Raw genomic sequence first — 23,680 nt, 5'->3', positions numbered from 1 at the left:
TTATATAAACATTCTATGACACTATACTGGTTTTCTTGTCTAAATACTAGGATTTTAATAAAATGTTTCTCATTTTTGGCACACATTAATTTTCTGTTATCATCCACCTATCCTTGCATAGAAGGACATCCAAATGAGACTTAGATGAGATGTATTGAAGGCTAGGACAGTACCTATTTCATCTACAATGCGAATTTTATTTCCCAAAAGATCACAGACTTCTTACATCCTTTGCAAGGAGATCACCTCATAGGTTTACCCAGAGAGAAGCATTTTGCAACATTCCCTGCATTTTTGCATAAGCTTTCATGAATATAAACCTAAATCTTCTGAAGTACAAAAGCTGTTGATAAATAAGTAAGAAACAAAAGCTTAAACCACTGGAAACCCCAAGTGATTTATCATGAACACTAGTAGGAACAGGAAGCCAAGGGAAAAGCAAAAGAACTATCTGGATGCATAAATGAGAGGCAGGATCAATGCAATAAATCAACCAGAAATTACATTTTGAGTAATTAACTATTTGCAAGTAATTTTGGTCTTCTGGAAAAACTGGGTCATAGAAATTTGTCATCAAGATGTGCAGAATTTTATGCCTACCATTTATAATAGCATGTTTTAAATGTTCTGAGTGCTGCATGCACAGATTATTTCAGTCACCCTTTGAACAACCTTCCTTGAAACATAACCTAGCAAGATGAACTTCAGAGAAGAGCCAAAGAGACAAAGCTGGCCCTACAATTCGACACACTAAGGCAGATGCCTCTGGCAGCAGATTTAGAGTGTCTTCAAAGTGCATCAAGCTGTTAAATTATTCAGCAAATACAGTAGATTATGATGGTATGTTCCATGACATGAAGAGAGAGATGGACCTATGAGATTTGCTGCCTCGGGTGATAAAATAAATTGACGAGCCAAAGCAATCATCTACCACAACAGGTTGGGCATATCCTACCCCCACCACAAACCCAGTAGTAAAATGACTTGGGCCAGCTATGTCAAGAGGACAATGACTTACTACAATCCACAAATATGTGGTTGGGATGAAATTATGAAGTCTGCCTGGCTCGCCATTCAGGAAATTCAAAATTCTGAGGTAGTAGAAAATAACATATGTTCTGCTACTACAGCTAAACCCCTGGACCCCATTACAATGATTTTCCTCCCTCTTATGGTTATTAAACAGACAGGCATGATCCCTCTTGAGCTATCACAAAACAAAGTCTGTACAGAGATAAAGTGATGGTCCTTTAGGCATCACAAAGTCTAACAAGTTGAATTTGTACAAACAAGATGTCTAATTATGTAAAATTATTTTTAAAATGGCTTAAAGACAAAAACTCTCTAGTGTGTATTTTCTTTCCAAATGAAAAGCAATACCTTTTTCTTTCTTTATACTAACTAATCAGAACCATCATAAGACAGCTTAGGCAGAATTGGCTTAAGCAGATAAGGGACTGAACTAAGGATGAAAATTTAACTAACATTCTTATATTTACCATTGTTGTTACAGCACTTCAGGAATTCACCTAAAGAAGCAGAATGCTAATGCCTAGCAGAATGCTGATAATTTATGATTGAGTCATATTTAACAGTGCAGCTATGATGCAGTTGCATTAGCTCAATACATCCAAACAGCTCAACTTGTGAAGTCCATTTATACACCTAAAAAGAAATTAAACAGCACCACCATGTGGCAAACAAAAAGAGCGTGACCTGCAAAGATACAAAAGAAAAGCGGTACTCATTTCTCATATTTTGTGCATCCTGATGCTATTTACACTTACTCAGAGGCATTGTCAGTAAACGTACTCCTAAGGAAATGTATACAATTTGCAGACTAGGGCAGTTGGATCCTTCAGAGAGTTACGCTAATGGAGACAGTTCCCTTTCTGGAAGGAGCCAGAGTTGTTACTGCTGAATTGACCAGGCCATGTTTGATTTGATAGTGCCAGCACAACACAACTAGCCCCAATCTGATCACCCTCCAGATGTTGGATATGTAGTTGGGGAAGCCTGGCCTGGTCAAATCATAATTCAGATCACATATTCTGAATGCAATTAATTTTGAAAACAGCATACCCTTGAACTGTCCAAATGTGGCAGGGACAGTCCAGATAAATCCTCTGTCATCCCACTTTTCAGTTGCATGGAAACATGTCCCAGTTTCTCTTTCCTCTTCTCATTTTCCCCCAGCCTATCATCATGCCTATGCCCAGAAGCAGATGAAAGGCTTTCCTTCCATCCCAAATGCCACTGCTGTGGCCTCCAAGTAAATCTTAGGACCAGGAACGGTTTTGTTGTTCTGTTGTTCTGTTACCTGCAAAGCACAATGTACAATTATTATTATTATTATTATTATTATTATTATTATTATTATTATTATTATTATTATTATCATCATCATCATCATCATTATCATCATCATCATCATTATTATTATTATTATTATTATTATTCCTCAGTTTAATTCAACTGCTGCAAATTAAGTTCAAAGTGAAAAAGTAGTCTGACCCAACTCAGTGAGGGGAGAGGAGGGGGCACAATCATGCCCTTCTCAATAGACTGAGGTAAAAGCAAACTGCTGTAGCCTCTCCTAGCTTTTGCCCTCTTCACCAAACTCAGATGTTGTTTGGTCACATGTATTCTGGTTTACATCTGTAAAATGTTGGAAGGTATGAGTTAGCACAGTAAAGCTTACTAAGAGCCCACACTATGCTAATGTATTTTTAATAATGTGCAACTTTCTAGCCACTTGCAGATACTTTTGAATGTTCAAAACAGCTGTAAGATTATGATCTGACTTTTAAAGCTACTAATATTCTTGGAAACAGAGAAAGAACATATTTCTCTCTCTGGTGACTGAGACAAAGCATCTGACTTCAAATCAGGCACTGACAGCATAATAACTGTAAACAACTCTAATACAAAACTGCTATTGCTAAAGTCATTGCTGTGTAAAAGTGGGGCAATGGATTATATGACCTGTGCATGGTGTTTTTCATGGCTGAAAACAACTATTGTCTGGTTAATACACAACTTGACAATTTTTCTGCTTTCATTTCTTGAATGAGGAGAACGTCTTTCCAGTTCACCAGTATGATACCCCTTTTGCAAATAAAAGCAAAACCAAGATGTCTGGTTAAAAGAAGACTCAGAAAAACCATGTGAGTTTCATGGGATAATCACTGTTTAAACCCCCGATTTTCCTGTGTGATAAAGTCCGTTGAAAGGTATATGAAATAAATAAATAAATGTTTATGCAATCTAAAATAGCATCACCTACATACTAGAGACAGGTATCAGCCAGATTGGGAAAATCATAAAGTTTTTAGAAATATAAAAAGTACAAGACCCCAAAACAGAAGCATTCTATGCAGCAACATTTTCTTGCAGGTGCTAATTGTCTGAATTCTAAAAGGAATTAGCAGGCAACAAGTCCCTTGCACAAAAAAGAGAGAGAGAGAGAGAAACTTGCAACACATGACATTTCTCTTAATTTCATTTATTAATCAGTTACATTATTCTTTGCATCACTCTGTATGATTTGGAGTGTCAGAGGAAGAGGACACACTATCTCTTATCACATACATAAGAAGGTATCTGAAACTTATTTTTCCAATGCAGCTTTTGTGGATGTGTAAAAAAAGAGAGCTATCTTACAAACTAGTCCTATTAAGGTGTTGTGGTCCAAAACTCCTCTCAACCTAGAGAAAGGGAAATGAACCTTCTTAGATTGTTGATAGCCAGAAGACTGAATTAGGAAAGTAAAGTTTCCTGCCAAAAAACCCTCCAAAATTGGTGTTTTAATGTTACAGTAATACACTTCTTGTTTTTACATTAATTCCCTACCTACAGTCACCAACTGATGTCCCAAGCTCATTTGGGCATGGAAACTTAAAGCCGTATTATCTGCATAAGGAATGAAAAGGTTTGCCATGATAGCTGATAGTGGAAAGTCATTTCTTCTCTCAAATTCACCTTTCATTCCATGTCTATAAAATTGAAGTTAACACACAGTTTGCTTAACGCCTGCTGTTGGTGTGATGTTTTAGTGAAGTGGCCGGTGGAGTGAGCAATACATACTCTTATATAGGCATCATGACAGAAAGTGTCTGACTAGAAAGCCATCTGCAATTGAGAGGGATATAAGAATGCTCTGTACAAGTGGAGGCTTTACATTAACAGAAAATGCAATACTTTGACTAGAATGCTTAGTCAGTGAACGGGCCGATATAAAATAGTTTTCCATACTCAAATGATTGATCAAAATACCATCTCTGTTACTACTGTTTATTAATTCAAACAAAAATCCATCAAATAGTGATACCTTTTTTGGCCAACGTACAATACACTTGCTGCAAGCTTTCAAAGCTCCACTGGCTTCTTCATCAGGTAAGATGTTAAATACCAGATAGGAGAGAAATTAGAGATATTAGTAAGATGTCTGCATTTTGTTGTTTCTGTCCTCAGTTAAGATGGTATGGCGAGGGTATCCTTAGCAGGCTGGCCCCTCCTCCTCTGGCCATGTGGCAATTGGGCAAAGTCCAGGAAATTTAAAGTCCGCTTGCATAGCAACAAGGACTGCTCTTTTGCAATCCATTGTCTCTATTCCTGTGAGGCCACGGGCCTCTTTGTAGGCAGAAGTCAATGGATTCCTCAAGAAGTCTCCATGTTTTTGCATCAGGAATATTTTGATAGGTGTTGAGGTAAAACATGCCAATCCGGTTCAAATTTGAGAAGAAAAAAATTGTTTTACCTTGGTTGAAGGTCCCAGTCCGCTGGCTCACTCATCAGGGCTCCCTGTTGCAGCTACAATGTGGTATCTCACAATCTAGAGAATATTCAGGAGTAGCTGTGTTGACCATTTAGTAAATTAAAAAAAAACACCAAACAGTATACTTGCTGCAAGCTTTCGAAGCTCCACTGGCTTCTTCATCAGGCAAGATGATACATACCAAAGAGGAGAAAAAATAGAGATGTTAGTAAAATGATTGCATTTTGTTGTTCCTATCCTTAGTTAAGATGGTATGGGAAGGGTATCTTTAGCAGGCTGGCCCCTCCTCCTCTGGCCATGTGGCAATTGGGCAAAGTCCAGGAAATTAATGTATGCATTTATTTTGAATCTTTTAAATTATGTTTTAAATATATTTTAAAATGTATTTTATTAGAATTATCAGAAAAGTTTTTTAAAAGCCAATCGATCATATCAAACATAAAAACAACATATAACCATAAACAATATTGTAATCTCACATTTCATACGTTATCACACTAAAAGCCTACTTATCTTGCTTTGGTTCCGACAAACCATTACATCCATGGCTTTAAACAGTCACACTCCATTCGTTACTTCCTTTTCTAGCGAATTGACTAAATTTGTCTCTTTGTCATTATATGTTTATCTCAACCTTAACCTTCTAATGGTATTGTAAAATGTATTAGAACTGTTTTAAAGTACTGTATGTGCTTTCAATAGAACTGATGTTTAATTGTCAAGTCTTGAAATAGTATTTTTTTCTGCTAATTCTTTATTTTAAATTTTGTAAGCTGCCTTGAGCATCTTGGCAGGAGAAGATCAGGGTATAAATGGAACGAATAAATGAATAAATATTAATAATATATCATCAAGATAGTTACTGTTATCACTTCACCTTTTTCCCAGAACATCAACTCAAGGCAGCTTAAAGAAGAAAAGAAAAAGCACAGTAGTCCAACATATAATTAAAGCACTTTTTTCTTTTTTAAAAAAAACAAATCTTGTTTTATGGCTCTCTGTCACATCTAGTATGATCAAAACTGGAGATATGAAAGCCTTGGCTAGTACAAATAGGTGGAAACTTAGTTCCTTCTCACTGGCACAACAAAGTAAACAATTACAAGATGCAAAGAAAGAATATTAGTTTGCCCTGCCTAAAGGAAAGCTAAGAGCAAAGAAAAATTGATTTTTCACTGGGGAAAAAACCTGAATCTGTTTCAGAATCTTCATAACTACCTTATTTCTGAAGATTTAGTAGGAAATGTACTACTGTTGTAGATAGGATACATCAAACTACATTAATTTATCTCAGTGTTCTTTTGTCCAGCTGTAGTCCTCCTTACAAAACAAATACTTAAAAAGTTTGACCATCCAAAAGCAAAAATTAGGACCACCTGGAGCAAATAGAAAGAAAAAAAAGCAGGCACTTCCTACATTTTAAATGTTATATTTGTGGCACTGTTGTTTGTTTGGATACAGTGAGAGTGCTGAATTAATTTGCACTGCACTGACTTTTACGTTCAGTTCAATATTAAGTGTTTAGCCTTAGGGCATTATCTCTTTTATTTTATATATGCCTCTTGATTTTATACATAAGCCACAGTGTCCTGCAAATTCAGGGATGATTTTCTCTAGAGAAAATGGCACAGACAGACTGTGCAATCCCGCTGAAGGCTACTTTAGAAATCAAGGTTTATTGTATAAAGCAACATTTTACTTCTAAGCTTGTGAGCAATTTTCTTTAAGTCCTAAGATTAGATTTATGTAAGCATGAGTTCCATTAACTCCACTGAATGTTTATTTGGGTAAATATTTCCCACTCAAGACAACTACCATTCATTTCAAAGGGCCTTCCTGTGCCTGGAAAAAATGTCATTTTTTTTCTCAATTAACTAAAAAGTATCTCTGGTATAATCTAGGGATATCTCATTTAGCATATTCAGATGGAGGTTGAGTATCCCTTATCTGGAGTTCCAAAATCCATCCATACTACTCAAAAATTCAAGATTGTCCACATGGGTGGCTGAGACAATGACACCTTTGCTTTATGATCGTTTAGTGTACATAAACTTTGTTTCATGCACAAAATTATTTAAACTATTATGTATTAAATTAACTTTGGTCTATGTATGTAAAGTGTATAGAAAATATGAATGATTTTCATGTTTAGATTTGGATCCCATCTCCAAGATATCTTGTTACATCTCAGCAAGCATTTTGAAATCCAAAACACTCCATAAGCCAAACCACATCTGGTTTGTTCTAGAGAGACAAAGCTATAAAGTCATCTGGTCAGGTTTGTTGTTTTACATTTCACAGCTTCTCTCACCTCCCAACCCATCTATCCAGAAGTTCCTAGAATTCCATAGCATGGAGCCATGACACTTAGGGTGTCAAACTGCAGTATTTGTCCAGTGAGGATGCAGCCTCACTGCGTGTGCAAAACAAGTTGTAAACAAGTGTGCAAAGTAAACAAGTGTGCAGCATGGACTTCTCTAAACTGGATCTACTTTTTCAGGTAGCCTCTTCGGTGCATGCATCTATGCTGTAGAAAATGATGGAGCTTGGCACTATTTTAAGTGCTATAGCTCCATCCCATGATGTTCTGGGATTTGTAGTTTTACAGGGTCCTTATACCAAGAGTGCTGGTGTTGCTCAAAACTACAAATCCCAGAGACCTGCAGGATGGAGCCATGGCAGTTAAAACAGTGTCAAACTGCATTATTTCTCCAGTGTAGATGCATCCTATGAAAACCTATGCATAACTTCTTCCTCACACTGCCTCCACACTGCAGAATTAATGCAGTTTGAGACTGCTTTAACTGCCCTGGCTCAATGGTATGGAGTTCTGGTAACTGTAGTTTTGTGAGACATTTAACCTTCTCTGTCAGAGAGCTCTGGTGCTATATAACAAACTACAAATCCCAGAGTTCCCTAGCATTGAGCCATGGTAGTTAAAAGTAGTGTCAAACTTGGTTATTTCTGCAGTGTGGAGGAAGCTTTAGGCGCCGTCCACACTGCAGGCAAAATCCAGTTTGACACCTCTTTAACTGCCCTGGCTCAATGCTGTGGAATCCTGGGAACCTTAGTTTTGTGAGACATTTAGCCTTCTTTCTCATAGACCACTGGGGCCATAACACACGACAGTTCCCATAGTTCCATAGCATTGAGCCAGGGCAGTTAAAGTGGTGTCAAAGTGGATTATTTCTCCAGTGTGGATGCAGCCCCCATCTTGTTTGTACTGACACACATATTTTGGTAGGACGTCTAAACTGTGGCGACTTGAGTGCTATATAACTCTCCTTGGAAGGAGAATGGTGGTGGTGGTGTGGTGGGCAACCAGGCCTACTAGGCTTCGCTCCCGTTGCCCTGGCAACCACTACTCCATTAGACAGAGCAGTCTCCTTCCGCCTCCAGGGCAGCCTGGGTCACATGCCACCCCCGCTCGTCCAATCAGAAGCGCCGCGGCTGCGTTCAAACTGTCAGGCGTCGGTTGGGTGGCTGCGGCTGGGCTTTTCAATGGAGGGGCGCGTGGTCTCCCCGGGACCCTATCGCGCTACGAAACTGGTAAGCAGAAGGACCCAGGAAGGAGGAGAGGCTTTGCTTGCAGGCTCTGGGGACGATGGCCATTGCTACCAAGGCTGTGTCCACACTGCAGAAGCAATCCACTTTGAGACTGCTTTAACTGCCCTGGCTCAGTGCTAGGGAACCCTGGGAACTGTAGTTTATCTTGGCACCAGAGTTCTCTGTCTCAAACAGACACTACAGTTCCCAGGATTCCCCTAGCACTGAGCCAGGGCAGTTAAAGCGGGTTATTTCTGCAGTGTAGAGGCAGCTCAAGTTGACTTATGGGAGGTTTCATAGGGATTTCCTTAAGGCAAAGGAGGGCTCACAGCACCTGGTGTCCATTGACGGTCTCCCATCCAAGTACCAACCAGGGCTAACCCAGCTTAGCTTCCAAGATCTGCAGGGCTAAAAGTTGCAATGGAGAGGCTCGCCCAAGCAGCTGGATTCTTTCCTGACAGCAGCGTCTTTTTTGATACGGAGCAGTGGTCCCCCAAACTCTGCTCTTCAACAGATTTTTTACTTCAGCTCCAAGAATAATAATAATTATTATTATTATTATTGTGAAGTCGAAGGCTTTTGTGGCTGGCATCCATAGTTTTTTGTGGGTTTTTTTGGGCTACGTGGCCATGTTCTAGAAGAGTTTATTCCTGATGTTTCGCCAGCCACAGATGTTGGCGAAACATGAGGAATAAACTCTTCTAGAACATGGCTACATAGCCCAAATTATTATTATTATTATTATTAACCCGCCTCTCCCATTCAGATCAATGCGGGTTCCAAAAAATAGCAAAATTACAATGACATAATACAGAAATCATTAAAAAAATCTACAATCCCTGACCCACTCCCAATGTAAATGACATTCAAAATACACATTCTCAAAGCATTCAAGTTAAAATAGCAGTTAAAATTAAATTACAAGGATTAAAAAGACAGGCGGGTGATCGGGGAGCTATAGGCAGAGGGGCAGTCTAATGTTGAGATCAGTCAGGGAAGGTCTGCCGGAAGAGAGCCCTCTTGACTGCCTTTTTTTAATCTGACAGATCTCCTCCGGCAGGTCATTCCACAATTTTGGAGCGGCTGATGAAAAGGTCCTCTGGGAGGTTATGATCAACCTGGTCTTCTTTGGATGCAGAAGATTCTTCCCAGAGGACCTGAGAGTGTGGGGAGGGATTAATCCCAGACCATTGGCGAACATGGCTGAGGCTTCTGGGAGCTGAAGTCCAAAATCTCTTAATAAAGAGCACAGTTTGGGGAACACTGATACGGAGCAATGCCTCCACTTGAAATCCCATTAAGTTAAATGGCGTACTGGGAGAATGGATGAGATGGGATGTTTTCTCCTGGCTGGTGTTGCCAGGTTTTCAAAACAGCAATCAGGGACAGCTGACATTGGTAGCCATGACTGGAGAATTCTGGGAATCATAATGCCCTCCTTCAGCAATCTTTGGCCTGCTCTCCAGTAGCCATTTCCTTTTAGAATCATATTGCATTTACGCTCATCCCTCCATATTTGCGGATTTGATTATTCATGGATTTGATTAATAGGTTCTCTCTAGGAATATCTAGGTCCTCCAGTGCAACTCTGCAGTCAACTTTAACTAAAAGTTGCACTGAAAGACCTAGAGATTCCTAGAGAAGTGACCTCTCAGGTAAAAACATGGGTTTTTTATTTGCATTTTTTCCGTATTCACTGGGGTCTTGTGCCCCTAACCCTACCAAATACGGAGGGACAAGTGTATTTAGACTTGCAGTCTTTCTCAGCCTGATACAGCCCAGATATATTGGACTGTAATTTCCATCATCCCTGGCCAGTATGGCTTTGAATATAGATGCTGTGTTGGCACTGTGGTATCACTATTTGTTTCATGTCTACTACCAAGAGTGAGCTATTTAGTTGTTTTAATTAATGTTTAGTATGAATTTTTAACATGATTGTGATTTAATTGTTATTTTAAGACAGGAAGGGTAGAATTTGGGACTATTGTATATTGTTATTTTACTATGTTTGACTGTTTTACTGTAAGTCGCCCCGGTCCTAATCAGAGTAGGCGGGATATAAATAAAAGTTATTATTATTATCATGTCCAAAACACACTGTAGAAATAAGCCAGGTTGAGTCCGCTTTAACTGCCCTGGCTCAGAACTAGGGAATCCTGGGAATTGTAGTTTATTGTGACACCAGAGCACTCACTGCAGTGTGTTTTGGACCATTCATGGCATGCTGAGTTGACAGTCAGGAAGCAGCTCTTGACAGGTTTTGTGTTCTTCCTGCATGCCCAATGGAAGCATGGATTTTAGTAAATTTAACCCTGTGTTTCTTTGCAATATTAATATATTGTCTACATTCATAAATGTGTAGGGGCTATTTAAGTTTCCTAAGCCTCCAGTTTTTGTTTAGGAAACAAAAATATCAAAGCCAAGTCTGTTAGGGTCAAGCTTTAAATCAGCAGAGTGGCAGAAATGTGCCTTTCTCTAACTATGCTTTCCTAAGAACTGAGACTGACTCCAAAAAAACAACAAACATTAGTTTGTAGTTTAAAACAAAAGTTTACTAATGGCTTTAATCTGTCTGTCTGTCTATCTGTCTGTCTGTGTCTATCTATACACATGGACATAGAAGCTATATCCTAATCTAGCTAGTGAATAGTCCAGGTTAAGAAGAGATATTTATCTCACCAGCTTTCAAAAGAAAGTTGATGGAGGACCCAAATGGGCAGCAGAAAATCTTTGAAAGTGTGAGTCCCAAAAGGGGGAGTGACCTAAGTGACAGGGCTAATTTGAATGAGGAGAGAGAGAGGGTTTGCAGGAAATCTCTATGTATATAAGGAGGGAGAAAGAGAATTCAAAAATCCTCCAACAACTTACACACAGTTTGTATACAGGCTGCAAGTTGCTTCCTATCTGAAAGTGATTTCTATATTAGAAAATTCTCTAGCCCAACAGACATGAAGCTCGTATTACTTAACTTGGTTTGTTTTTTCTCTTAGGCATGCTTGCTTAAGATCACATACATGGTATAACTGCTAATCCATATTATTTCCAGAAAGGTGGCAGCATTAAAAGAAGTAAAAATGTGGAAACCTTCTGCCCCCAGATAATGAAGATTCGTGTTTCCATCACTCTTACCTACAAGTGGTGCCTCGGGTTACGAAAGTAATTCGTTCCGCGGCCGCTTTCGTAACCCGAAAAGCCTTCGTAAGCCGAATTGCCATAGGCGCTAATGGGGAAAAGCCGCGATTCCGTGTAAAATAGCGCCGAAAAGCACCAAAAGTTTTTTCGTAACCCGAAAAAACATTCGTAACCCGGAACAATAATTCCCTATGGGATTTTTTCGTATCCCGAAAATTTCGTAACCTGGGTATTTCGTATCCCGAGGTACCACTGTATTTAATAGGTTGGGCAGCGGTGTCCAGATGACAGTTAAACATCATCTAGGCAGCCCCAAATACCCCAGCACTGCTGAAGGACTTACACATGTTTTATGGCATCTTTTATGGTCTGCAATCCATTTCATTAGATGCATGAAATGCTATCCTTATTTACAAGTGTCATCCTGATGCACACACATGATTGATCTGTGTGAACACTAAGAAATGGTCATTATTTGTCTGTTTCGCTTTTCATTTCCTTCTGACTCCCACACACGCCTGTAGCTTGAGACAACACTTCATAGACCTTCTTGAAGCACCCTGTAATTCTTAAAAGGAATTTCAGTACAAAAATGTCTGGAGTACCACAAGTTCTTCATTCTTGATTTATAAGAATGCAGCAATAGGTTGTTAAGAAATAATGTATTGGGAGTATTGATTGCTGTATTATAGCAAAACACTGGCCTATATCAGGGAACTTTTCTGTAGCATTATGATTCCACTTTCACTGCTGTGGTTCCATCCTGTAGAATTCTGGAATGTATAGTTTAGGAAGGAGGTTGATTTAGAATTCTCAGCTGAAGAGCTCTAGTGCCTCATCAGACTATTTCTCCCATAATGGGATTCAAGACTACAACCCCCAAGATTCCATAGGATACAGCCATGGCATTTAAAAGGAAAAAGATGGTACATAATTTGAGCAGTGTGAAAAAATCCCAAGAGTGAGGAACAACCTATTGCCCTATGGGGGTAACTAGACAGCAACTCCCACTGACCCTTGCAATGTGGACAGAGTTGGAAAAGGTTGGTGGCCAAAGTGCTGAGAAACAGTCCCATGAAAAATTCTAAACTGTGAATTCCATTGAGTTTTTATTGGTTTTGTGATGTTTGTAAAATTTATATTTCACTTATCCCACCTTTCAGTGGAATGAAGTTACTAAATATTTTCGAGCGGAGATGCCACGAAGGAAACACAGGCAGCACTTCAAAAAATATGGGAATTGTTTTACAGCAGCAGAAGCAATCAGCTGGCTTCATGAATTGCTCAGGAATAACAATAACTTTGGTCCTGAAGTTACCAGGCAGCAGACTATTCAGCTGTTAAGGAAATTTCTCAAAAACCATGTGATTGAGGATATAAAAGGAAGATGGGGCTCAGAAAATCTGGATGACAACCATAACTTGTACAGGTAAGATATACGGTACAGTGGTACCCCGGGTTACGAAATTAATTCATTCCGCGGCGCCCTTCGTAACCCGAAAGATTTCGCAACCCGAAAAAGCCATAGCCGCTAGCGCTGGAAGCCGCGATTTCGTGCGAAAAAGCGCCGAAAAGCACCAAAAAATTTTTTCGTAAGCCGAAAAAAAAAACGTAACCCGGAACAGTTTTTTCCTATGGAATTTTTTCGTATCCCGGAAATTTCGTAACGCGGTGCTTTCGTATCCCGGGGTACCACTGTAGTCAGATTGACAAAATGAAGAATTAAAAACAGACAGATTGAATATGCAAGTTCAGTTGATTTCCTCCCCACTTTCATTTTGTGAGCTACTATCAGGAGTGGTATCAAGGAATTTATTCAAGACCCTTAAAAAACTTATGGTCTTGAAAATTAGCCACATTGAACCAGGGTTCATTGGTTGCCAAGGATTCTGAAGATGGTGCATTTATGCTTTGAGGGTTTGCAACTGATGAGATAGGACTGATGGGAGTTATAGTCCAGCAACATCTGAATGGGTACAAGTTGCCTATTTCTAGTCTGCCTCTCAGCCTGCATTGATTATGTGTGATGGATGTATCCTCTAGTATAATGAAAATTACTGATTTTTATTATTTCAAATGTTTTCACTTTCTCAAATAAATTGTTTTACCTTGAAATGTAAACCTTACTTCATGATAGATATAGCCCAAGAAACTATGCTAAAGTTGAACTGAACAGATAACCTACATCTACATCTATATTTAATAGTGAGATTTTCTGTGTTAAATTATAGATTTCCTTCAGCATCTCCAGTTAAAATTCTGCCACGCCGACATCCACTGAGTGAGAGTACAGAGAATAGGTCCAAAGAGTCTGAAAGTGTGTTTAAATTACCACAGTACTCAAGAAAGACTCCCAAAAAATATAATTCCCAGGAATGTCAGGTAATTTTGATCAATTTTGGGTGTAAGTTTATACTCAGCTACTTATGTGTAATCCCCACAAAATAAAATAGAACTTATTTCTGAGTAAACGTGTAACTGATTCCACTGTGTATATTTACTATTTTATTTCTATTACCAAGAAAAAGAAAAGTGTTGCTGATGTAATATATCTTTAACACAAAGCACATCCTACAGTTTATTTTTCTGTGGTGTTGAAGAAGCATTCCGTTCCTACAGTGTAGATCTTGGTCACTGATGGGCCCTAGTCAAATGTGATCTGTAATGCTAGTTGCCAACACACTTTATTTACAAAAGCAAGTCTGTCTTTTCTTTTCATTTTTAGCACTGGGTTCAAAGAAACAGATTAAACTAGACAGTTCATAAGATAAAATTGGCAGCAAGAAGTAGTCAAGTATATTTATATTCCAGTCAGGCTGCAAATCTCTTACAAAGGGGCCCATTGTTTCATTACTACTTGTTGTGGTTATTTGCTTTCAAGTTTACTTTTAAGTTAAGAGGATACAGTGGACCCTTGTTATACGCTGGGGTTTGGTTCCAAGATCCCCCATGTATAACAAAATCCGTGGATGCTCAAGTCCCATTAAATATAATGACATAGCAAAATGGTGTCCCTTATAAAAAATGGAAAATCAAGGTTTGATATTTAAAAATTGTACTTTTTTTTGAACATTTTCAAACCATGGATGCTTGAATCCGTGTATAAGAAGGGCCGACTGTACTATCATAGGGTTTTCTTGGCAAAAAAATTATTCAGGCTGCATCTGCACTGCCTAATAATGGCTGTTCTCAGGCTTTGACACTGCCTCCCTAGGGAAGCTAGGATGGCTCTCTCTCTGTTCTCTCCTTCCATCAGCAGGTAAAGACTTTCAAGCTTTTATAAATCAAATATGAGGAGTTTTTAACATTGTGCTGCTTTTTTGAGTTTTAACTCTGTAGATTGTTTAATTGTTTTGAAAATAATTTCTATCTGTTACTGATGTTTTTAATCTGCATTGATTTTAGTAATTTGCAAGATGCCCTGAGTCCATTACTGGGAGGAGAGATGGGAGATAAATGAACATAATAATACTACTATGATTGTTATTATTACTACTGCTACTACTCTTACTCTAAGGATGAGACAATTTGACTTGCCCAAAACATACTGCAGAAATAATCCAGTTTGAGATGGCTTTAACTGTCCTGGCTCATTGCCATTACTGTACAAGAGAGATGGTAATGACAAATCCTCTGCTGTTCAAGCTGATTGATTTTGTTGTGGATTGAATTTTAGAATGCTTGATGAATGGGTGTGGAAATGACTGCTAGGGGTAAGGTGAAGATGGACAGCCCTTAGACTAGGTTGCCTTTTCTCAACTGTTGAAATCTACAAGTACACATATTTGTGACTCACTTCTTATAACCTCTTTGTAGGAGAACAAAGAAAATGTACAAAGTGAAACTATAGAAGATGAGAAGGGACAGACAGCATTTAGGAGGCAGATAACCCAAGCAGACATTGAAGAAGTTTGGAGAAACATCATTATGATACAGTGAGTTATACATAGTTTTCTATCTATCCCATTACTTCCCAATAGACCCTGAGGCTGGAATTGTTGTTTTCTGCATCAAAAGTAATTCCCAGTGATCTGAACAAAAGATTCTTCAAAATATTCTGTTAGTACCAACTGCATTCATGTTATATGGTCTTGCACTAGTAAACCATTTTGAGGCATGGAAGTAGGCAAGCTTGTTGGCACTACTGGTTAAAAATATTTGCATTTATAAAGACCCGCCAAATCACCGAGGAAGACCACATACCAGATGGATAGACTTAATCGAGGAGGACATGGCCCTAAGTTTGCACAACCTGAGCAGAGCTCTTGAGGATTGGATGTCTTGGAGATGTCTCATTCACATGGTCGAATGAGGTGAAATCGACTTGAAGGCAGTTAACAACAACAAACTGAGCCTTTAAAAATCACGGATGTGTTTTTAAAGCTTAAGCTTTTAAACCCAGAAAGGTTTTGGAACTTTTATTGTGATTACACAATGAAACATAATAATAAATAAAATAAAATATTTATTTATAGCCCGCCTTTCCGTAGATCAAGGCGGGTTACAACAATATCAGTTACAGGATAAAAACACGATAAACAGCAAATATATATTAAAATCACAATACAATCCACAATATAACAATATCCAGCTAGCATAGGATGTTCAACAGCAAAAATAATAACAGTGGGGGGGGGGGGGGAAGGAAGCTACAAAGGGAGGAATTAGGGGAAAGCTTTTTGGAACAGGAAGGTTTTTAGTTCCTTCCTGAACCGGTCAAGGGAGGTGGCCGAGCGGAGCTCACTGGGAAGCACATTCCAGAGCAGAGGAGAAGAGATGGAATAGGCTCTACGCGATGTTGTGGCATATTTTGAATCTGGGACTCTCAGCAAATGCTTCCCAGCCGATCTGAGTGTGCGGGGCGGGTTATATGGGGAGAGGCGGTTCTCCAAGTACCCTGGGCCCAAGCCATTTAAGGCTTTATAGGTAATAACCAACACCTTGGATTGCGCTCGGAAGCGAATGGGCAGCCAATGGAGATCTTTTAATACCGGTGTTATATGGGTGGCCCTGGAAGATCCAGTGACCACTCTAGCGGCCATATTTTGAACCAGCTGTAGCTTCCGGGAATGGTACAAGGGTTGCCCCATGTAGAGCGCATTACAGAAATCCAAACGAGAGGTTACCAGAGCATGTACCACCGTTTCAAGGTCCCCCCGGCCCAGGAAGGGTCGCAGCTGGCGTATCAACCGAAGTTGAAAACAGGTGCTCCTGACCGTCGCATCCACCTGAGATGTGAGGTGGAGCGACGAGTCCAGGAGCACCCCCAGGCTGCGAACAGAGTCCTTCAAGGGGAGCGTGACCCCGTTCAGGACAGGTGGACAAACCTCCAATCCCGGACTGGGGGAACCTATTGCGAGCACTTCCGTTTTCCCAGGATTCAAGCTGAGTCTGTTTTCCCTCATCCAGCCCATTACCGAGTCTAGAAAGGCATCAAGAGGAGAGATGCCATCCCTGGTCACTGCATCAGTCGGAGACACAGAGAAGACTATTTGGGTGTCATCAGTGTACTGATAACACCGCGCCCCATGTCTCCGGATAATCTCTCCCAGCGTTTTCATGTAAATGTTAAATAGCATGGGGGACAGAATGGCTCCCTGAGGGACACCAGATGTAAGCGCCCTCTTGTCGGAGCGCTCGTCCCCCAGCTGCACCATCTGGAATCTGCCCGAGAGGTAGGAACGGAACCACTGGAGCGCAGTGCTTTGACTCATAAGCTCTGGCAAGAACATGTTTAAGAAATCATTTTTGTCATTTCTGGATAACTTGAACCACAAATTATGTTGAATGCTTCCCAAGTCTTGTGTTTCACTCAGTTTTGAAATTGTCTACTCCTTTCTCTCACAGTTTGCAAACTATTTTAGGAATTCCATCATTGGAAGAAGTCTTGAACCCAGCACAAGTAGTTCCTCAGTATATAACATACAACATGACTAATACAAGTAAACGCGGTGTTGTTCTTCTACAAGACAAATCAGGCAAGTCCTATAACATAATTTTAACAGGATCTACTAGGTCCCGACAACCACCAGACTAATAATTATGTTTGAGGGTGCTTCCAGATGGGTCCTCTGTGGTTAAGAGAGTGGTTTGGGGCAGTTGGAGAGCTGTTCACCTAAACGTCACCTTACCATGTTGAATGGTTATTGTGAGTTTTAGAAATGAGACACTGCTTTGAATCTTCCAATGCATGCTGTTGAATTCCTTTGTGAAAGATGAAATATAGATAGGCTGAATATATGAGGCTGATTCTTGGTAGCAATAATGAAAACTTGTTTTTTTAACAATTATAATTTTACTTTTTTGCAGAAGACCTCCCTCACTGGGTATTGTCAGCTATGAAGTGTTTGGCAAACTGTAAGTTGGAAAAAATATTTGAAATGTCAAGTGTTCTAACAAGGACAGGAATGGTAGATTAAGATCATCTCTTAGATTCTTCCATTTTGAATTCTGCATAACCCAATTTTTGAAGGCATGTATGTGGTAAGCAGAAGAAAGGCCAGTATGGTATCATGGTATATTCCATGATATCATCCTATGGAATCATGGGATTTGTGGCTTGTTGAGGCACCAGAGCGCTTTGACAGAGAAGGTTAAATGTCTCACAGAACTACGATCCCTAGAATTCCATAGCATCAAGCCATGATAGTTAAAGTGTTGTCAAACTGGATTATTTATGCAGTGCGGATGCAGCCTAAGACTTCAAAACATTTACCCCAACTTGGTAATGCGCCTGATCTGTATACAGTGGTACCTCGGGATACGAAATACCCAGGTTACGAAATTTTCGGGATACGAAAAAATCCCATAGGAAAACATTGTTCCGGGTTACGAATGTTTTTTCGGGTTACGAAAAAACTTTTGGTGCTTTTTTCGGCTTTTTCGCACGGAATCGCGGCTTTTCCCCATTAGCGCCTATGGCAATTCGGCTTACGAAGGCTTTTCGGGTTACGAACGGTGCCACGGAACGAATTAATTTCGTAACCCGAGGCACCACTGTAGTGACAATTTTTTAAAGAGTTGCCATGCCACTGTATGCCAAAGGCCCATCTGACTCAAAATCAGTTTGAGCCAAGCAACTAGCAAGGTTTTTTATTTTGCAATACAGTGTGCCCTTCCTTTATGGAGGGGATCCGTTCTGAACCCCCCCCCCCCCCCCCCCCCCATGTAAGGGAAATTCTGCAAATGCTCAAACCCCATTGAAAACAATGGGGCTCGTGCACATGGCTCATGTGCCATTGCCTTTTATGGCACGCTGTTTTCAGCATAAGCTGAAAGCCACTTATAGTGTGCCCGCATATGACACAGGCACACTACATTTACAAAGACTATTCCATTAATATAATAATTCATACACATAATGGTGAATATAAGATTTTTACCAAAGAAACCCCAAGCTGTCCCTAGTGTTGTTTCCAGTTCTAATTTATGAATTATCATTGCAATCCATATTACTGACTTTTCCTTCTTTTTGCACTTTAGGGCCTAGAAGTAATGACATGGGCCACCCAACATATGTTGGTTTTGAACGAGACGTCTTCAAAACAGTTGCTGACTATTTTCTTAGACTCCCTGAGCCTTTGCTTACTTTTCAGTACTATGAATTATTTGTGAATATCTTGGGTATGTATGCCTCTAGTCTGGGATTCTTCACAGCTTCAGTGGAGAGTTGGAAATATGGAATAAGATGCCATGAAACAGAGAATTACTCTTATCTGTCCTAGTTTCAGAATGAAAATAGCTGCTTTCTTTTGATGACTAATCTTTAATTTTTGATGACTTGGTTCTCTGTAGCAGTATAAACCATACACTCTGAACTGAATACTAGAACAAAAACTATTATCTGTCCTTTATCTTATATAAATGCTAATGGTTGCATGTGCGTTTTTTCATGTATGTATCTCCAGAATGAGTGAATGTTCCTTCTGCATCACTAACTCTGAATTTTTGTTTCTGCCTTAACGTTTCTAGTTATGTTGCCTGTCTTGTTTTGTTGAACTGCCTGCATCTGAACTTGTATTTCATTTTCTGATAGTTTTGTGTGGCTACATCACAATTCCAAATAAATCCAGTGGAAAATCAGGTACCCGGAATGACATGGAGCTTTCAAAACCTCCCCACTTAAACTCTTTCAAGTCAACTGAATGTCTTCTGCTAAGTTTGCTCCGTCGTGAGACAGACCAAAAAGATAGATCTGATACTTCTGAAACAGCTTCAGAAAACTGTTCAGCTGAAAAAGGATGTGGTACAAAGTTACAATACTATCCTGTGGCTTGTAAGCATGCTGCTGTGCATGAGCTGACAAGCGGCAGTTGTCAGAATCTTTCCAGATTGCAAAATGAACAAGCTCCATCCCTCAAACTGAAGGCAAGGTGTCTCTCTTTGGAGGGAATTGGAGAAACCACCTCGAGCAAGTGTAGTAAAGATGGATTAAAAACACTTTCTCAAGCTGGAATTCACATACGACCATTTGCAAGAAACCAAAACCAACTGTTGCACTCTGAGTACAAACCAAACTCATTATTCAATCTTTGTCCAGATAACATTAGCCAAAGGGAAATCAATGGCTTTAGGAGAATTTCTTCATCAAATTGTCGTGACCAAGTGTTACCTAGTACGGACTGCAAATCAAAACAGCTTCGTCGGTCTCAGAGTTTATGTGGAAGTAGCAACTGCAGTTGGTGTGGCATACATGCTCCTGTTGCAGAGATCATAGTGAAGCCACATCCAGTAGTTCCTCTTGGTCAAAAAACTTCAAGTATTACCAAAGTGAATTCTCTGATAGGAGGTAAACCTGGGGATTCTGATATGGCCATCAACAAAAGACTCTGCAAAAGTGCAACTCAACTTTCAGAAAACACATTTCCCCCAAGCTCCTTTATGTTGACTGGCACATCACGTAAGATTGCTTTCCAGAGCATGTTACTTGTTATGGCTTTGTTTTGTTTTTTTAACTAACTAGTTTGCTTTTCTGCTTTTTTTGCCAAACCAGGGTTTTAAATGACTAAACAAGTTCAACTAGGCTTGTGTAAAGAAATCCCATGGCCTGTAAGGTTAAGTAAATTTTAAACTACTGTTGTGTAGCACCAGCATCTATTTTTCAGTAGTGCATGCTAGTGCAAAATGTGTTTCCCTAACAAACTCCATAGAATTACCAGCATTTGTAACTGGTATAACAAATTAAAACTTCATTGAAGAAATGTTTCAGGAAAAAAAGGATTGGGATAATATCAAATCATTAGATTAGTGTCTCAGAGCTCCCTTACTCATGCAGTTAGACTATGGAGTCTGAGCTGGTCTTGACTTGATTTAGTGCAGCAAAATGTTTCCCAAGAATTATCTTACTTCCTGATGCTTACTTCCTTAGACTTGTTGCAACCTCATTTAGAAAGAGTTGCTATCGAAGCACTACAGATCTGCTGCCTGTTGCTTCCACCACCAAATCGCAGGAAACTTCAGCTTCTAATGCGCATGATCTCTCGAATGAGTGAAAATGTTGATATGCCACTACTTCATGATGCTATGGGCAATAGGTCTTTGGTAAGATTGCTTACTTTTCAGAATTGTCTTAAATCAGGGGTAGGCAACCTGCGGCCCGCGGGCTGGATGCGGCCCGGCAAGGCCTTGGGACCGGCCCCAGCCTGGTCCTGCCGCTGATTGCCACCGGGGCCTTTGGGGGGCAATTGTCTATAGAAGCCTCAGAAACATGCATTTATATAAACATTTTTAAAAAGATCAGTAATTTTTTTCGCGTGTCCTCCATTTTTTTAAAAAAGTGTTTTCCATTTGAAAATTTTGTCCTACATTTGTCCTGGTTTATTTATATATTTATTTTTTTTAATTATTTAATTATTTATTTTTTGGCTTCGGCCCCCCAGTTGTCTGAGGGACAGCAATCCGGCCCCCGGCTCAAAAAGGTTGCCTACCCCTGTCTTAAATTATTCAAGTTTACTGTGGTGTATCAATCAGATTTAAATCCTTTTTTGTAAATCATATTGCAGATATTTCAGTTTACTTTTACTCTATCATTACTACAGTTCAAGCAATCTTTCTTTGCTCTTTTTCTAATCCAGTAAATCAGTTTAATTTAAAAAAAATTCATATCCAGCAAAAATTTTAAAAATCTCCTATGCACTGTCATTGGAGAAATGATGAACCAGAACCCTCCTGCAGCAATCTGCTGTGTTCAAGAACATAAGAAGAGTTCTGTCTAATCAAAATACCTGTTTCATCCAATATCCTGTTTTCCATATGGCCTGGCAGAAGTACACCGCCCACAAGGCAGATGTTTGGACAGTATACCTCTCCCACTGTCGTTCCCAAGCAGTTTATATTCAGAGGCATATTGTTTCTGAATATAAGTTGGGTTGGTCTCATTTTTCAAACTCATCAAAGTTTGTCAACGGTAGTATGGAAAGAGAGAAAAACATGTTGGAAGGTGAAAGATGTCAACCCCATGCCACCTGTTTTTCAAACACCTGGCTTCCATGGGATTCTTAAGTCAAAGCACTCTTAAAGGGATGAGTTATATGTTCACCTGTCCTGTGGCACAAGATTCCCTCACAGAATGCCTTTGGTCCAAGGAATCCCCTAAAATCCAGGAGTTCAGAAAATGGACAGTCCAGATCCAGCAGGCCTCTGATGACAATGATTAACTTTGTAAGGGCTAAGAGAGTGCAACTGCATGTGTAATAAGCATATCTCTTCTATACCAGCCAGCCTATTTATTTGCATGGAACTCAATGCATTCGCCTGCATGGAATTCCGTGTCGCCTGTGGCTACCAAGCAAGCACTTAAATACAGATTTCAGCTAACCAAGTACGACTTAGTGAGGATTGTTGTGCAAGAGTATTAAAGGTATATATGCTACTCAGATTCATAATTGTGCACTTAAATATTTCCAGATGATACAGACATTTTCTCGATGTGTCTTGTGCTGTGCAGAAGAAGTAGACCTTGATGAGTTACTTGCCATAAGACTGGTTTCCTTTCTAATGGATCATCATCAAGAAATTCTAGAAGTCCCAACATATTTACAGGTTGCGGTGCAAGACCACATAGAAACATTAAAAACTACTCAGGTGAGGAAAAAGTCAAAATATAACTGATGATGATGATGATGCTTATAATTCCCCCTTTCACCAAAGGGCAGTACATCAGATCATACACAATCAAAAACAAACAAAACAACACTAAAATTATATACTAGTATGCTAAAAACAAAATTCTCATCAGTTCCTACCCATCTCAACCACCTTAGCACACTCAGGAACTTAGTCTGGCAAACTGAAGAGGAAGGTCTTCAACCCTTTATGAAAGCAGGTAAGATCTTCCCCCAGCGGGAGGTGCAAAAGAAGTCTGTTCCACAAAAAAATGCAGAACCAGATCTTGAAAGGCTTTACGGCCTTGATAGACCCATACTTGTTGGTGGAACCACCAATAATCCTTTGTCTGCAGATCTTAAATTTCTAGATGGTACATATGCTAGCGGAGTTGCCAGATACTAGGGGAGGTTAAAGCACAAGGCCTTAAATAGTAAGACCAAAAACTTGTAATGAGCCCTGCCCCAAACTGGTAGCCCGTGCAGGGATCTATAAGGAAAAGAGACATGTCATTATTTGGGGAGATTTAAGACAACCCAGACAGCACTGTTCTATATTAAAACTAGAGGAGTAAGAGCAGGAAGGCAAACCTGCCAGTAGACTATTACAATAGTCCAGGCATGAAATAACCAAGGCCTGGACAAGCAAATGGGAAGTCTCAACAATCAAAATCCTACAGATCCTCTGTATGTTCAAAAGATAGGTGTTATATGCCTTATAAGTTGTCCTAATAAAGAGGCATAGGGATGCATGATCATTCAGCAGGACTTCAAGGAATCCTGGCAATCAAGACGGGCCAGTTTGTAACCCTGTAAAATGTCTGTTTCTGTTCAAACACCAGCTCCTATGATTCAAAAATATAACTACTGAACTCAGTGGTTTTTCATCAGCTTTAACAGGCCTTCCCATGTTGGTAGAATTCAGAGACATAGCCATGTTAGTCTGGAATATCAGTATGCAAAGGATGTAGGAACTTTCAGACTAACTGTATGAAACTGTAGTATACTTTCTGTCTTGAAGATTAAATCTTGGATTTTAAGATTGTTTTCCTTACTCTCTAGATCTATTATTATTATTATTATTATTATTATTATTATTATTATTATTATTATTATTATT

The 23,680-nt window shown here is 39.5% G+C and overlaps 1 protein-coding gene across 5 annotated transcripts in view; it reads left to right on the top strand.

The window, feature by feature from the left end:
• Positions 1 to 8,209: 8,209 nt before the first annotated feature.
• DEPDC1 (DEP domain containing 1) overlaps positions 8,210 to 23,680 on the top strand; it is a 21,026-nt gene continuing 5,555 nt past the window's right edge. Inside the window, exons 1-10 of one of the 5 annotated variants that reach the window (XM_042466027.1) lie at positions 8,210 to 8,326; positions 12,622 to 12,887; positions 13,690 to 13,840; positions 15,275 to 15,393; positions 17,306 to 17,436; positions 17,768 to 17,815; positions 18,941 to 19,081; positions 19,494 to 20,357; positions 20,826 to 20,998; positions 22,364 to 22,540. In XM_042466027.1, coding sequence (XP_042321961.1) covers positions 8,279 to 8,326; positions 12,622 to 12,887; positions 13,690 to 13,840; positions 15,275 to 15,393; positions 17,306 to 17,436; positions 17,768 to 17,815; positions 18,941 to 19,081; positions 19,494 to 20,357; positions 20,826 to 20,998; positions 22,364 to 22,540 — 2,118 coding nt within the window. In that variant the 5' untranslated portion in view covers positions 8,210 to 8,278. Of the gene's footprint in view, positions 8,327 to 10,563; positions 10,584 to 11,977; positions 12,502 to 12,621; positions 12,888 to 13,689; positions 13,841 to 15,274; positions 15,394 to 17,305; positions 17,437 to 17,767; positions 17,816 to 18,940; positions 19,082 to 19,493; positions 20,358 to 20,825; positions 20,999 to 22,363; positions 22,541 to 23,680 lie in introns of those variants that run through there. The other 4 variants (XM_042466028.1, XM_042466026.1, XM_042466030.1 and 1 more) reach the window with 4 other exon arrangements.

This window comes from Sceloporus undulatus, chromosome 4, assembly GCF_019175285.1.
Source record: "Sceloporus undulatus isolate JIND9_A2432 ecotype Alabama chromosome 4, SceUnd_v1.1, whole genome shotgun sequence".
Classification (NCBI taxonomy): Eukaryota; Metazoa; Chordata; class Lepidosauria; order Squamata; family Phrynosomatidae; genus Sceloporus; species Sceloporus undulatus.
This window is presented reverse-complemented; position numbering and strand designations above follow the sequence as displayed.